Consider the following 17,236-nt stretch of genomic DNA (forward strand, 5'->3'; position numbering starts at 1 on the left):
TCAATTTAGATTCAGAGATTCTGCTGCTGAATTGGGCTGAATCTCTTCCGAATCGAATCAGCACCTGAAGCTTCACACAGCCCTAGTAGGCAAGTGTTCTACAAAGTAGGTCTGGAGAATGTGCTTAGGCTGAGATTACAGAATCCAGAGCAAGTCAGGCCTTGCCAGGCTGTGTGTGTCCCAGATTGAAGCTATCCCATGCTCACATTAAAACCCATCCCCTTAGAAACAAAGTCACAATGTTGAACCACACATATTTTGTCCTGCAAAACAGAATATTTGTGCAGAGGACAGGAGGTAACAAATGTCCTGTGTCCTTTGGTTACAGCTCATGTCAGAAATTACTTGAAACCCTCCCTTTATAATGACAGACGTTAGACTGAAAGGAAAGGACCCACCTGATTGCCTCTTTGATCCATTGTTTTTTTAAAGCAGATCAGAAGAGGCCCAATCAGACCCGAGGCTATATCTCGTTCTGGGTTGATGGAGCTGTAGTAGAAACGGGTGAGGCAGAGAGGGTCTGAGCTGGCTGGTCCATCCTCCATTGTCACTTTCCAGCTGTATGTGAATGACTCGCCAGGTGGAATTGATATATCCTTCACATCTTTCTCTGGCAAAAGACAACCCCAAGAACAGACTCATTAGGTTTGGGCACCCAACTTAGTGGGGAACCAACTTCACAAAGAGTGCTGAACAATAAGAAATCAAACGAGCATCCCACAGAGCCAACCTGGCCCAGAAGCAGCAAGGCTGAAATTTCATGATGGGTATCAGGGTACTTCATATTTCATGAAAAAGACCTGATCCTGTGACATTTCCAGGCCAAGGGCATGAACCAAGAAAACATCTCCATTCAGGAAGGCCACTGAGTGCATGTGCTTACATCTCACTGAAATCAAGGGATATGTCTAGCTTGAAATTAATGGTGTGACTCCAGTACACATCAGTGTATCAATGCTAATCTTAATCAAGGTAACACAATAAAATTAGCAGTGATGACACAGGGGCATGAATATAAAGCCCTGGGTACAAAATGGGGTTGCTATTCTATATTGAGACCAGTGCCACTGTCTTCACTGGTATTGTCACTTGTAGCTGGCTAGATGAAAGCCAGCAAAGATACCTACCCAGGATACAATCACACTTCATAGTGCTGTGTAGACATACAGTGGGTGCTGATGACTCTGAAACTTATGCTAAGCTTGGGCCTACTCACAAAAGTTAAAACGCAGAATAATAATGCTAACTGCATATTGCAAGAGGATGCGAGGTCATGGCTAGGCCATCTAAGAAGGAATAATCAAGTATCTCTTCCAGCTTATCTTGCCATATTCAGAATGATTTCAAGCAGACTCTTAGTTGTCTGGTGTGTAACCATATGAAATGTCTGTCATTGATTAATTAGTATAGTAAAAATGTCTTTTGCGACTAACATATGTTTATGTGCAGGAAGAGACATTCTCCATATGTGCTAGATGTCTCCTCCTGATTTAGTATGTTTTTCCTGGCTGTTAAACAGTTTCTTGATATGTTTCAAACTGGATAACCTCTTGCTACCAAAGAAGGTAACTCATTCAAATTAAAAATTTCTGATAACCAGTAATGAGCAGGTTTTTCCTGTCAATTGCTGCTTGGGACTCTCTCTTGATTTACACAACTAAAATAATGCTTTGAAGATGCTAAACTAAGGGCATAAAAAGGCAGCAAAACAGCAAACAGCACACAGTTCAAGAGTGAGAAATCTCTCTGACACCAGTTGCTAATGCACCCAACTTACTCGAGAAGTTGAAGAGAAACAGACCGCCTCTTCATTGCCTGTTTGGTGAGAAATCATCACCTTATAGGTAATTACTGGACTTTGATTTGGTTTGGGCTCACTTGACTTGATTTGAAATACTTGTAGTAAATAAAGCCTTTCTGTCACTCATCGAACAAGGTGTTGTGTCAATCCCTGGGCTAGTCCAGAATCCTAGGTTTTTATTTGCTAACAGTGCATCTACACAAAATGCTTTACCACGCAGTTGACTAATTGACTGTGCAGTAAAGCGTCACTGTCTACACGTGCACGTGCTTACTGCACAGTAAATGAATCTACTGCACAGTTAATTTGCTACCTGCATTTGCAAGTAGCAAATTAACTGTGCCGTAGTTACTGTGCAGTAGTGCACATGTAGATGCCAACCGGGAGCAAATTTGCTCCCAGTTAGCCCCACCACCAGGGGCCACTCTCAGCCTAGCCCCAGGGCCATGGGGCTTAGAGTTTCTCCAAACCCACAGCTGGGGGACGGCTCTTTGCCTGCCCCAGCCTGAACTTTAAACACTGCAGTGACCCCAGGGACCAGTGCCACCTGCTACCTGCCCCTGGCCACCAGGTCCAGCAAAAGAGGCCCCAGGCCAGCTGCAGCACCCTGGCTAGACCCTGGCACTGGCCCCTGGCCCAGCCCCACTGCCTGCCTACCTGTCCTGTGCTGTGCCCCTGCCCTATGCAATGCAGGCATGTGCCCAGACCTGGCACACCTGGACTCTCACCCACAGCTCCTGAGGACCATCAAGGGTGCCACACTGGCATTGTCTGTGATGCCACATACCACCTCCCGGGGGCATAACTGCTCCATGGATGAGACTGCAGACCTCTTAGCATTGTGGGGTGAGGCTACAGTCCAGAGCCAATTTGCCTGGAGCGGGCACTCCAACACCCACATCTATGAGGGCCTAGCAGGTCACATGTAGGAACACGGACATGACCAGTCAGTGCACCAGTGCTACATAAAGGTCAAAGCCCTGAGGGCGCAATGGGTCAATGTCACCAACCACAACTGGTAGTTGGGGGCAGACCACAGGACCGTGCCTTCTATGCAGCAGCTAGACTGCATCCTCAAGACCCAAGATCCTGGGCAAAGCCTTGTCATGTTCTCCAACACAAGTGAATTGCTGGAGAACTTTGCGGTGGCCTGGTAGCAGCGACAAGACATCACCAGGGGAGGGCCCCTTGGGCCCACGCTGAAGAGGCAGCCAACATAGCGCAGGCAGCTGGGCATGGCCAGCTTGAGCACAGCAATGAGCACAATTGAGCACAGCAATGGCCAGCTGGCTCTCCATAGGGAAGGGCAGCCGCATGGTAGTGGCCTGCCACTCTAGGTGTGGGTGTATCTAATCAAGAAGCTCCTGGAAGGTGACCCAGGTCATCCAGAAGGACTCCAGCCACTGCTCTTCATCACAGGTGCTCAGGATGAGGTGCAGACACAAGTCCTGGCTGGTTAGGTGGGCCCACAGGCATTTGGGTTGGAGCCCCAGGAGCTCATGGACAGCACTGATGGCAGCACCCATGTGCGCCTTATCAGCATCCCTGCTGGGGTTCAGGTGGCAGCCCAGGGACTGGGGACGTCAGTGAGGTGACAGGGGGTCGCAGACACTGTGGTGAGTCTGGCTATATGGCTGCATAGCACAAGGGGGCAGGAAGGGCCAAGACTGACCAAGGCCAGGCAGCGGTTGCTGTAGTGGCGAAGCACGGTGAGCAGAGTGGCAAGCAGGAGCCTGGGGCATGGGTCATCACTCCTGGAACCTGGGGGTGGAGCAGCCATCATGTAATGGCCACAGGCTCTGGCGACAGAGCTGCAGAGGGCTGTGCCTGCACATTGCAGCCTGCTCCACACCAAAAACGCAGGTGGCCAAGGAGCAGTGCACAGGGCTTGTTTTAAAGAGGGTCCCTGGCTGCAGGCAGCTGTGGCCAGAGCCTCCAGCTTCCCCTGGTTGCTGCAGAGAGATGGTGCAAGGTTGGGAGCAGGCTACTGCCAGAAGCAGCAAATCTGCTCCCAAATGGCCACATGTGTAAATTGCCTGCCCAGGGCAGGTTGTCTGCACGGTAATTTACTGCACAGTGAGCATGTCTACACATGAAAATAATATGGGAGCAGTTTATTCTAGAGTAAATTACTTTAGAGTACTCTCCCAGGCATGCATCTACACATTCAGGGACTCGGGAGCAGATTTGTTGCTTATGGCAGCAATCTGCTCCCGCCACCGCTGGCCCTGCACTGGCCCCCTACTGCAGCCAGGGGGAGCTCTAGGCTCCTCCTGGGTACTAGCCCAGGGGTTGGAAGGGAGCACAAGGCCAGGAAATATCTGTGGGTTACCAGGTACCACCACAGCTTCTTGAGTGGCTGAGGAGTTTGATGCATGACAAGTTGCACATACAAACTCGGTTGAGCTTGCACCGGTATGCCAAATACCATCTTCTCTTGCCTGCCTCTGATGCCTTTTCTCTATCTCATCACTGACCCTCTCCATCTCAAAGCAATGTAGGCTCTGCTTCACAGTGGCTTTCCACTCGCAGTGGTCCAAAGCAGCTGATTCCCAATGTTGGCCATCGATACACAACTCACAAAGGGTTTTCTTGCAGACATCAGCAAAACAGAGTTTGGGCTGTCCAAGTTGACATTTGCCAGCGGCCAGCTCACCATAGAGTATGTCCTTGGGGATTCGGCCATCACTCATACGATTCACATGTCCTAACCAACCAAGGCATCTCTGTCTCAGGAGCATGAACATACTGGGCGTATCTACACGAGACACTAAAGGCACAGTAGACTAATTCTACTGCATATTAGCATGGTGGGCAAAACCCACCATGTGCAGTAGAATTAGTCTATTGTGCATTAGCCTCAAAAAAAAGCATGCGTCAGCGCTAATGCACAGTAGTGCCAATACGGCACATTTAGTTTAGTACCTGTAATTACGATGCATTAATGAATGTGTACATGTGCCCAGTGGGTATCTTGGCCCATTCCAGGACAGTGAATTTGGAGATGTTGTCACTCCATGTTATGGCCAGGGTAGGGCTAGGATTCAGTGACCTAGACAAATTGGATTGCGCCAAAAGAAATCTCATGAGGTTCAACAGGCACAAGTGCAAAGTCCTGCACTTAGGACAGAACAATCCCATGCATTGATACAGGCTGATGACTGGCTGGCTGAGTAGCAGCTCTGCAGAAAAGGACCTGTGGTTTACAACAGACAGTAAACTGAATATGAGCCAACAGTGTGCCCTTGTTGCCAAGAAGGCTAATGGCATACTGTGCTGCAGTGGTAGGAGTGTTGCCAGCAGGGCAAGGGAAGTGATTATTAGGGGTTTGCGAAACGGGCCTTTTTCAATTCGGATTCATCCCGAATCAGGGACAGTGATTTGATCACTGTCCCCGATTCGATTCACCCAAATCCAAATCTGAAGATTCGATGCTGATTTGGAGAATTAGCGATTCGGCCATAGACACAGCTTTAAATGGTTTTTTTTACATACCTCAAGGTACCAGGCATGGCTCACGAATGCTGCGATGCTGGGGCAAATGGAGCATCCCACAGGAGCACAGGGGATGCCCCTGCCCCCCCCCCACATGCTCAGCAGCGAACCTGGAAGTGGACCGAAAGTACTTCCGGTCCACTTCCGGGGCCCCTGGGGAGCACACTGGGTGCTCCCCCATTCCCCCCTGGCTCAGTGATCACCCACAGGAGGACCCCAGGTGTCCCCCCAGACCCAGGAGGCACCAGTCGTCAAGCCGGGGGAGCGCAGGGGGGCCCCCCAGCACACTCCCCAGCGGACCCAGAAGTGGACTGGAAGTGCTTCTGGTCCACTTCCGGGCCTGTTGCCAAGCATGCTGGGGACCCCCCTGTGCTCCTATGGGATGCTCCATCTGCCTCACCATCAAAACATTCATGAGCCGCCAAGAACTTTGAGGTATGTAGAAAAAACATTTAAAGCTGTCTCTGTCTGAATCGCCAAATCTTTTTGACTCTCTCCAGATTGATTCAGAGGGTTCCGATTCGATTCAGAGAGATTAAAGGGTCTCCTGATTCAATGCAATTCAGATTCGGAGATTATGCCACCGAATCGGGCCAAATCTCCGCTGAATCAAATCAGGGACTGAAGCTTCGCGCAGCCCTAGTAATTATTCCCCTCTGTTCAGCACTGGTGAGTACTGTGTCCAGTTTTAGGGCCCCAACTACAGAAAGGATGTGGACAAATTTGAGAGAGCCCAGCAGAGGGCAATGAAAATGGCGAGGGGGCTGGGGTATGTGACTTATGAAGAGAGGCTGAGGGAACTGGGCTTATTTAGTTTAGAGAAGAGAAGAGCAAGTGGGGATTTAATAGCAGCCTTCAACTATCTTGTTGTTCAAAAGCAGATGGAGCTAGACCAGGGGTGGGCAAAATACGACCTGCGGGCTGGATCTGGCCTGCAAGGCCATTCTGTCTGGCCCGTGGGACCCCTAAAAAAATGTGGAAAATTAATATTTCCCTGCCCTTGGTTCCTGTCAAAAATGACAGGAACCAAGGGCAGTAGGGCCCAGGGGAAACCTAGCGGGCTCCAACAACAGCGGAGCCTGCCTGGCCCCACCCCCGGAAGCCTTAGCCAGGGTTTCTGGGCTGGGAACATGTGGCTGCACTGGCATGGTAAGCTCAGGTAAGGGGAGGGAACCCCAGGCAAGGAAGGAGTGCGGCAGGGGGAAGCAGCCCCTCCGCACCCATGCCCGGTACCCTGTGCTGCAGCTGCTTGCAGCCTGCGTGGGGCTGCCTGTGCCCACTCCGGACAGCCTCATGCAGGCTGTGAGCACCTGCAACAGGAGTGCCAGCCATGGGGTGAGGGAGGGGCCACTTTTCCACCCGTGCTCAGCTTTTCCCTGAGCTCCTTCCCAGTGCAGAGAAAAGCAGCCCCTCCCCCCCCATGGCCGGTGACCTGCGCTGTAGGCACTTGCAGCCCACGCGGGGCTGTCCAGAGCCAGCACAAGCATCCCCAGGCAGGCTGCGAGTGACTGCTGCATGGGGCGCCAGCCATGGAGCGGGGAGGGGCTGCTTTCTCCCCCTGCGCTCAGCACCATGTTGTAAACTGGCCCCACTGCCAAGCTGGCAGTGGGGCTGGGTTACAAGCTGTTGCTGAGTGTGGGGAAAAGTGGCCCCTTGCCCCCCCCATAGGCCCACACTGCAGCCGCTCGCAGCCCACCTGGGGCTGCCTGTGCCTGCTCCAGACAGCCCTGCGTGGGCTGTGAGTGCCTGCAGCACGGGGCACCAGCCATGGGGTAGGTGAGGGACCACTTTTCCCCACACTCAGCAACAGCTTCTTCCCTGCTGGCAAGCAGGGGATCGGAGCTGTGCGCTGCCCCCTGCCTGTACCACGGGGCTGGGGAGCACTGGGAGTGAGTGGGTGGGGAGCCAATGGGAGCACAGGGCCCACACCGGTGTCCTGGGGCCAGTGCCAGTGGGGCCCAGAGCAGGGTGGCAAGAGTGTGGGGTCTCAGCCGGCAGGGGCTCTATGGAGTCAGGCCAGCTCCCCGCCTCCCTGCTGGTGCAGCCCAGCCTGGCTCCACAGACCCCTGCTGGCCTGTGCCCCGCTTTGGGCCCCACCAGTGTGGACCCTGGGACATTGGTCCCAAGATGGTGACCAGGGGGCAGGGCACCTGTCAAGGGGTGGGGCTACCCATGCGGCCCTCAACAGCCTGCCAAAACTGGGTAAGCGGCCCTCCACTCAAAATAATTGCCCACCCCTGAGCTAGACTGTTTTCAGTGGTGGCAGATGACAGAACAAGGGGCAGTGTCTCAAGTTGCAACACGAGAAGTTTAAATTAGATATTAGGAAGAATTTTCTCACTTGGAGAATACTAAAACACTAGAACAGGTTACCCAGAGAGGTTGTGGACTCTCCATCCTTGGAAGTTTTTAATACCCGGCTAGACAAAGCCTCAGGTGGGATGATCTAGTTGGGGCTGGTCCTGCTTCGAGCACGGGTTGGACTAGATGACCTCCTGAAGTCCTTTCCAACCCTATCTATTATTCTATATGACACAGGCTTCTAAGATAGAAACTATTCAGTTTTCTTTCTTCCTTGGCATAAGGAGTCCACATTTCACTGCCATACAATAGAGAGCTAAGTACACAAGCACTGTAGACAGACATCTTTGTCGATAGAGTGAACGATCTGTTTTTCCAAATTCTCTTTTGAAGTTTAGCCATAGTGTTGCTTGCATTTCCAATGCGAGCATTAATTTTGGCTTCCAAAACAAGATTTTGCAAGACAGTGGAGCCCAAGTAAATTTTTCAACCACTTCCAACCACTTAGTCAGTAAATACAATGCCAATAAACGCCCAGAGCAATTTCTCTCTGCAAGGAGGGCACAGCCCAAATTGTTCAAAGAGCATGGCTTTAACTGATGAATCACCCTTAGATCATGGCGTTGTAATACCTAGTACCTTTCACCAAAGTGTTCTCCCCAATTTACAAGTAGGAACAGTGAGTCACTAAGCAGGAAACTCAGTTGCCCAAAGAGACAGCGTGGTGCTCACAGATGTCAAACTCACAGAAAGTGCCATGAGTTACAGCGCCCCCCTCCCCCCTGATCCAAAAGACGTCTGCTTTTGGGTCAGGGAGGAGGAGAGCGGTGAGGGGGCTCATGCTATACTTTGGAGCTGATCTGGGAGGAGCTACTTGCTTGCAGCCTCTCTCCCCTAGCCCCCACCCCACTCCCAGCACTGGTGCTGTCTGCAGAACAGGAGTGGGAAAAAGAGAGGGAAGGAAGCTCCAGGCTGGGGTTGCCCAGCCTGAGCTGCAGTGGGGGCATGTATTGGTGCTCCCAGGCCCAACATGGGGGGCTGCAATCCACATGCCCCCTCTCCAGCTCAGACTGGGCAAACCTCAGCCCAAAGCTCCATCCCCCTCCTTCGTGCAGACAGTACTGAGGGTGGGACTGGGATAATGAAGGCACTCTGCTTTGGAGCACCTTCATCTGAACCTTCATTATATGACAGTTAATTTGTCACATGATCAGGCACTTTTTAATGCAGCTGTACATTTCCATCAGGACATGGCAGTAGATAGAGCTCTTTCAAAGACAAATGTCATGTCTGTCAGAGCCCAGTGAGTCAGTGGCTAAGTCAGGAACAGAGCACAGGTCTCCTGAAATAAAGAATTGAAAAAGTTTTGCAAAATGGAATTAATTCTATGCACCTAAAAATGGTTCCTCTATTAAAGGAAGGTCTGCCAGTCCCAGCTACCAGAACCAGAGGCACTTGTTTCCATACACTGAACTGTCCTTCAATAGTTTTAATTCTTAAGCAGGTGACACTAAAGGGAGAGGAAGAAAAAGAGGATGCAAAATGGTTTCTAAATAGCAAAAATCTCCCACACATCTCCAGGAGGTGGCAGCAACAGTATTTGGGAGAAGAGTTGGTAACCTAGCAACCCCAGAGAGGGAAAACTAGCAACCTCAACAGGAAAATGAGCTCAATCACAAGGAACACCCCACGTTAAACTGGAGGAAGAGAGAGCTCAAGGAAGGACAAATGTGAGCAGCTCACAAACTGTGACAGAAGTAGAAGGGATGTTTTTCTTCCTGTGGCTTATTCTGCTAATACCATGTAGGGCCCAGTCATACCTTCTTTGCATACAGTGACACTGACTTTAATTTTACCCTGGTTTTACATCACTGGCTTCCATGTGGTTCCTCCTAATTTACATATATGTAACTGGGAGAAAATCAGGTCCACTGAGAAGCACATTATCCCATAAGCAGTCCTTTGCACTTCTGTGCTACTCTCTCAGTATAAGGGGCAGAACTGGTCTCACAATGGTATGTGAAGGTAAGTGAAAACAGAGGGATGGTGATGATGATGGTGGTGATGATAAAAGTCATTATTTAAAGTGCTTCAAATAGAAGACTGAGGGAGTTAGAAATTGTGAGTTGGTCCCTCAGTTAGGTATCAGTTAAAAGTCAGTGTGAGAGAGATAGAGAAAAGGTCTGCGGAGGCTTGCCTACTGCTCCTGTATTAAAATGCATTGTTTAGGTCTTCTCATTCATGTATGCCTTTATTTACTGAACCTGATGATCACTGCAACTCCCATCACTTGCGGCATGCTTATGAAAACCCCAAGCCACACTTGGGGTTCAGCTCCGGAGCAAGACATATTGGCAGAAGCCCATTGTGCCCCCATGAGCCCAGGATCCCTCAGGAACCCCCAGCAAACACACAGACCCTGACCTGGGCCCCCAGCACAGCTGGGAGGTAAGTGGGCCCGTGGTGGGTGGGAGTTAGACAGCTGTGGGAAGGCAGCTGAGAGGAGAGGAGCCAAGGAGGTTCATGCATCTCCCCACCCCGGGCTCTGACATGGCCCAGCCCCCCAGGGAGCCATGTGACTGGTGCTGTTGGGTGCGTGAGTTAGGGCAAGGGTGGGGGCACTTACCAGCACCCTTCTCTGGCGAGTCAGGGATCCCCCAGGCCCTAGAGTGGCATAGCACCAGCAGCAGGCCCACTACACACGTGCAGGATTTAAAAGGGCCCACCAATGTCAGAAGCCGCACTTGGGGTTTGGCTCCAGAGCAAGATGCATAGGTGACAGCCCGTTGTGCCCCTGTGAGCCCCGGAACCCTCGGACCCCCAGCAGATGCGCGGATCCCAACCTTGACCCCCAGCACAGCCAAGAGGTAAGTGGGGCCTGCGGTGGGTGGGAGTTCGACAGCTGCAGGGAGACAGTTGAGAGGAGAGGAGCTGAGGAGGGTCACACCCCCACCCCACCCCCGGCTCCTACTTGGCCCAGCCCCCCAGGATGCCATGCGACCAGAACCTCGCGAACAGAGTGTGCAAACAGGGATGCTCTGGGCCCAGTGTGCAAGTTAGCATGGGAGTTTGTGCAGGAGTTGCAAGCAGGAGGGGCACAAAGCTCTAGGCAGTGAGCCTGAAGAGAAGGGTTGGCATAGCCCAGACTACTATCTGTACCATGGTGGGGACATGCTGCACCCTGAAGATCCCCTCCATGACCAGACCCCTCCCCTCTGGTACTTCTGAGCTCTCCACCCAGACAGTTAACCCATGGGTCCAGCCTCCACTCAGACAAGGCCCCTGGCTCCAAGCACATGGGATCAGGAGCACTGACACCTCCACTTGTGAGGTTTGTTCCATACTGGAATCTCAGAGTGCCGGATAGTGGCGCTCCAGACCATGGTGCAGAGGCTGCATGTAATCAGGGTTGGTGAACAGGAGATTGACTCCTACTGTTAGGCCCTTCACCCCAAGGAAGAAGATGGAGGAGCTAGGTTGCCTGTCAGGACAAAGGTGAACAAGAGGAACTCCCATACTGTCCAGTCAGGGGTTTGGATGAAGGTTGTCACTGGCCCCAAGGCTTGCTGCACTAGGGTCACCACTCCCCTGGATATCTGCAACAGGTACGAAGCCCTCACAGCACCAGTAGAGCCAGCAGAGCTGCCAGCTCCTGCAAGTGAGAAAGCAGTGCGACCAGCTACTATCCCTAAGAAGAATCGCAGAGTAATCGCTGTGGGAGACTCCCTCCTGAGGGGGACAGAAGGAGCAATCTGCTGCCCTAGTCCCAGAGCCTGGGAGGTCTGCTGCCTCCCAGGGGCCCGTATCTGGGATATAGCTGAGAGAATCCCAAAACATATCTGGCTCTCCAACCACTATCCCATGCTCCTTATCCATGTGTGCACAAATGACACAGCTTGGAGCAATCCCTGCCAGGTCATGAATGACTACAGGGCTCTGGGAGGTTGGTGGTTTTTTCCTCAATCCTTCTGGTTACGGGTTACGGGTGAGGAGGGAGACACAAATTGAAGTAGTAAACAGAAGACTGTGATGTTGGTGCCATCGTGAAGGCTTTGGCTTCTACAACCACAGTCTGTGCTTCAGAGAGAGGCAGTGATTTGTTGGGAAGGGGCAGCCTCCATTTCTCTCCATTGGGGAATGTGACAGGGCACTGTTTGTGCCTGCCACTTTAAGAACTGAGCCAAGCAGCCTGCAGGTGCTTGACTGCGGTGGCCATTTTAGATCTCTGGCCGCCTATATAAACAGGGCAGTTTGCTGCTGGCAGGCCAGGCAGTAACATCACCTGGCTGCAAGGCTGAATGTACCAACTTGGAGGTAAGGGCAGGAGCTGTAGGGGATGGTTTGGAGGCTCCTGGTCCTGGGCATGACCTAAAACTGCACCCTGCCGGAAATGGGTGGCCTGGTGGGGCTCCCAGTGGCACGGGAGCCCCCAGGAAATGCCAGGCCAGTTACCTCCCCGGTGAAAGGCAGGTCGGGGCACCTTAATAACCCTAGCTCCCACAACTGGGTGGGTTACCTCCTAGTAGGGTCCAGAAGGCAGACCCAGGAGAGAGAGTGAGGCTATAGACTCAGAAACCTGACTTGAAATCCCCTGACTGGTCAATGTTGGGGCCAGGACCAGAAGGGTCAAAGGGCCAGAGGCCCACTACGAGGGATGCCCATAGCTCAGGGCCTGGGGCTCTGACTGGCCTGAAGGTGAGGCCAGGGCCTGTGTAGCCAGAGGTCCCAGGGGGACCACACCCATAAGGGGGAACAGCTCAGGGAGGGTAGCCCAGAATGAAGGCAGAGTAGACTGCTTGAGTGGAGAGATCTTGTAGGGGTCTGGACTGGAGGATTCTGGGGCCCAGTGTGGGGGCGGTGAGGTTGAAATCCATCGATGCCATCTGTGAGGCTTGGGCTGCGGTGTAGGGGAAGAATGGAGCCAGAGATAGCACCCCCTGGCATTGGGGCAAGAAATGGGCAGCCTCCCGCCTAATTAAGATAATTAATTAGATATCATCAAGGCATGGCAGGAAAGAAGGTGGGCGGTTGGCCTAGAACAGGTGGGCAGGGCATTGGTAGATCAGCCCCGGGAAGGACAACTACCAGTGCGAGTTCACCAAGCAACAACCACCAAATCAGCAGGTTAGGCTGCTCAAGGGAACCCATCACTAGCCCAGCCCAGGAACAGAGATTTTCCAGGAGTGTAAGGAAGTCTAGGGTCTCCAATGGCACACTTACTTGCCTGTATACAAATGCCAGGAGCTTGGGGAATAAACAGAAGGAACTGGTCCTTCTTCTAAACAGAAATTACTACAATCTCATAGGGATAGAGACCTGGTGGGATTCCTCCTATGACTGGACCACAGGTATAGATGGCTATACCCTGTACAGGATAGATTGTGCTGAAAAAAGGGGCAGGGTTGTAGTTCTCTATGTGAATGAGCAATACACTTCCCTACAAGCGGAGATTGGCACCCAAGGAGGACAGCGGGGGACCCTCTGGATTACAATATGAGTGGAACATGGTGAAGGGGATACAATGGTAAGAGTCTACTACAGGCCTCCAAGTCAGGAACAAGAGCTGGACCATGAATTCTCTAGGGAACTGACTGAGGCTGCACACTCTTGGTGCATGTTTGTCATGGGAGATTTCAACTACCCAGGCACTCATGGGAAGTGCACTCAGCCAAATCTGATAGGTCACAAAGCTTCCTCACGTGTGTGGATGAGCTCTATCTGTCTTGAGAAGTTTATGGGTCAGCAAGAGGTAAGGCACTGCTGGACCTGGTACTGGCCAAAGTGGATGAACTAGTCAGTGACCTAAGAATTGAAGAGAAGCTGGGTGATAGTGACCGTGAGTTGATCACTTTCACAATCCATCGCAAAGCTGGCAAGTCGGTCAGCAATGCAGAAGTCCTTGACTTTAGGAAAGTAGACTTTCATAAGTTCAGAAGGCTTGTTGTCAAGGCCCTGAGAGGCCATGATTTGACAGGGAGGGGAGTTTCATAGTTTCATAGTAGCTAGGGTCAGGAGGGACCTGAACAGATCATCTAGCCTGACCCCCTGCCACAGACAGGAATGAATGCTGGGTTCACAAGACCCCAGACAGGTGATCGTCCAACCTCCTCTTGAGTTTGCCCAAGGCAGGGGCGAGGACCACTTCCCTGGGAAGTTGGTTCCAGATTTTGGCCACCCTAACTGTAAAATATTGCCTTCTGATCTCCAACCTAAACCTATTCTCTATCAGCTTATGACCATTGTTCCTTGTCACCCCAGGTGGTGCTGGGGAGAAAAGAGCTCTGCCTATTTGCTGTTGATCCCCCTTGATGAGCTTGTAGGCAGCCACCAGGTCCCTCCTCAGCCTCCTCTTGCTGAGGCTGAACAGGTTCAGGTCCTTCAGTCTCTCCTTGTAGGGCCTGTCCTGCTGCCCTCTTACCAAGCGGGTGGCCCTCCTCTGAACCCTCTCCAGGCTGGCCACATCCCTTTTGAAGTGCGGTGCCCAGTACTGGACTCAGTACTCCAACTGCGGCCTGACCAAAGTCGCATAGAGGGGGAGTATCACCTCTCTGGTCCGGCTTGAGATGCACCTTTAGATGCATGACAAGGCATGGCTGGCCTTGCTGGCTGCGGTCTGGCATTGGCGGCTCATGTTCATCTTGGAGTCAATAACGATTCCAAGATCCCTTTCTGCCTCTGTGCTTTCAAGAAGGGAACTCCCCAGCCTGTATGTGTGCTGTGGATTCCTTCTCCCAAGGTGCAGCACCCTGCATTTGTCTACGTTGAACCCCATCCTATTCTCATCTGCCCACTTTTGTAGTCTGTCTAAATCTAGTTGCAGCCTCTCTCTCCCTTCAAGTGTGTCCACCTCGACCCACATCTTAGTGTCATCAGCAAACTTGGACAGCGTGCTTTCCACCCCCTCGTCCAAGTCGCTGGTGAAGATGTTAAACAGTGCGGGCCCGAGGACCAAGCCCTGGGGTACCCCACTGCTCACATTTCGCCAGGTTGAGTACAATCCGTCCACCACTACTCTCTGGGTGCATCCCATCAGCCAATTTTTTACCCATCCAACTGTGCAGGCATCAATGCCACAGTCACTTAATCTATTGATGAGGATGGTTCAAGATGAATGGTTGCTCCTTAAGGAAGCAATCATAAAAGCACAAAGGAAGTCCATTCCAGCCCATAGGAAAGGTAGTAAAAGGGCTCAGCAACCCCTTTAGCTCAACAGGGAACTCATGGACCTCCTACATCTAAAAAGAGAAGCTTATAAAGGACGGAAGTGACCCTGTGACCCTGCCGGCAGCACTGAGGAAGCTTGGTGGGGGGGAAGGGGGAGAGGGGTCTGGACCCCCAGCAGGTCACTGGCAGCAGACGAGTGACTGTGGGCACCTCCCCCGCAGGTATCAGCTTTCTGGTTATTCACTCCTGTAGGGAGCAAACTAGGAAAGCCAAGGCTGTAATTGAACTCCATCTGACTATACAAATCAAGGACAATAAAAAGTCCTTCTTCAGATATGTAGGAAGTCCAAAAAAACAACCAAGGTCATCATTGGACCCCTGCTAAACCAAATGAGGCAGCTGACAACCGACACCCAGGAAAACGACAACCTGCTTAATGATTACTTTGCGTCAGTCTTTTACCAGCCCAAAGGGACCACTCTACCTGACAAGATGTGGGATGTCAGAGTGAGAGTGAATATACGCCCACCGTTGGCATAGATCTTGTGAGGGAATACCTTGAGACACACACAAATCAGCTGGTCTGGATAGATTGCACCCAAGAGTGCTAAAGGAACTGGCAAACATCATAGCGTGGCCACTGGCAAGGATATTCAAGAACTTGTGGTGCTCGGGCAAAATACCTGAAGATTGAAACAGGGCCAACGTGGTGCCTATCTTCAAGAAATGGAGGAAGGAAGATCCAGAGAACTACAGGCCAATCAGTTTGATCTCAATCCCTGGAAAAATCTTGGAAAAAATTAGCAAAGAAAACATTATCGACAGGCTAACAGAAGGCAACATTCTGAGGGACAGCCAGCACGGGTATCTTGCCTGACCAATCTCATTTCCTTCTATGGCCAGGTGATGTATGACCTGGACAAAGGGGAAGAGGTTGATATATTTGGACTTTAAAAAAGCCTTTGACCTGGTGTCCCATGATGTCCTCATGGAAAAATTGGGGAACTGCAGCCTCAACTACCCTACAGTCGAAAGGCTGGGGTACTGGCTCCGAGATCAGACCTAGAGAGTGGTAGTTGACGAAACTGAATCAACGTGGCACTCAGTGACCAGTGGTGTCCCCCAAGACTCCATTCTTGGACCTGTACTCCAATGTCTTTATAAATGACCTGGACTCTAGTGTCAGAAGTGGACCGGTTAAATTCACGAGGGAAGAGTGCCCACGCTGGAGGACAGGCTGGTGATCCAGGCCAACCTCAATAGGCTTGCAAGGTGGGCGAAGGAAAACCTGATGGCATTCAATACAGAGAAATGCAAGGTGCTCCACCTCAGGGGGAAAAAAACCTGCATCATACTTATAGGCTCAGCAGTACTACACTCGCTAGCACCACAGCCAAAAGAGACTTGGGGGTCATGAGTAAGCACAAAGTGAACATAAGCCACCGATGCGATACCGCAGTCAGCAAAGTGAATAAAACTCTGACTTGCATCTACTGATGGATCTCAAGCAAGACCCATGAAGTCATCCTCCCACTGTACTTGGCTTTAGTGAGGCCACAGCTGGAGTACTGCATCTAATTCTGGGCTCCACAATTCAGAAAGGATGTGGAGAAGCTTGAGAGAGTCCAGAGGAGAGCCATGCACATGATCAGAGGGCAAGAGAGCAGGCCTTATGACGACAGGCTGCGAGCCATGGGACTCTTTAGCCTGGAGAAGTGTAGTCTCAGGGTTGACTTGGTGGCAGCCTATAAGTACATGAGGCATGTGCATCAGAATCTGGGGGAAAGCTTGTTCACCAGAGCACCCCAAGGGAAGACAATGACCAATGGTCACAAACTCCTGCAAGACCATTTTAGGCTAGACATAAGGAAAAACTTCACTGTCCGAGCCACGAAGGCCTGAAATAGACTCCCCACAGAGGTGGTGCAAGCACCTACTCTGGACACTTTCAAGAAACATTTGGATACCTATCTTGCTGGGATCCTTTGATCCTACCTGACTTTCTGTCCCTTGGGCAGGGAGCTGGACCTGATGATCTTACAAGGTCCCTTCCAGCCCTAATGTCTATGAAATCTAGGAATAGAGTGCATTCCCCTACAGAGTCATGTTGCCCAGTGGACAAAATACTAAATTGGGACCCAGATCTGAATTCTAGTTTTGCCTCTGACACTTTTCTGTTGATTGACCCCATCGCCATGCTTCAGTTATCCATTTCATAATACAGGAATAATTGTACCAACCTTTGAATTATCTAAAAACTAGCTAGGAAGTAGTACATGAAGACTGCATGAAGAGTTGCACATGTACATATACAAGCATGAAGAATGCATTTAGAGTAGTATATGAAGAGTAGTACATGTAAGAGCTATGTAGTAGTACAGGCATACATGTACATAACATAACTCTTCAATTCCTGTTAGCTGGATACTTTACAGGGAATACACAGTACCCCTAAATCACATAACTGATGAGGGG

At 51.3% G+C, this 17,236-nt stretch overlaps 1 protein-coding gene across 1 annotated transcript in view; it reads right to left on the reverse strand.

Annotated features, from left to right (window-relative positions):
* F8 (coagulation factor VIII) overlaps positions 1–17,236 on the reverse strand; it is a 105,293-nt gene that overhangs the window by 47,439 nt on the left and 40,618 nt on the right. Inside the window, exon 11 of the mRNA XM_019481905.2 lies at positions 399–610. Coding sequence (XP_019337450.1) covers positions 399–610 — 212 coding nt within the window. The remainder of the gene's footprint in view (positions 1–398; positions 611–17,236) is intronic.

Source organism: Alligator mississippiensis, chromosome 8 (genome assembly GCF_030867095.1).
Source record: "Alligator mississippiensis isolate rAllMis1 chromosome 8, rAllMis1, whole genome shotgun sequence".
Classification (NCBI taxonomy): Eukaryota; Metazoa; Chordata; order Crocodylia; family Alligatoridae; genus Alligator; species Alligator mississippiensis.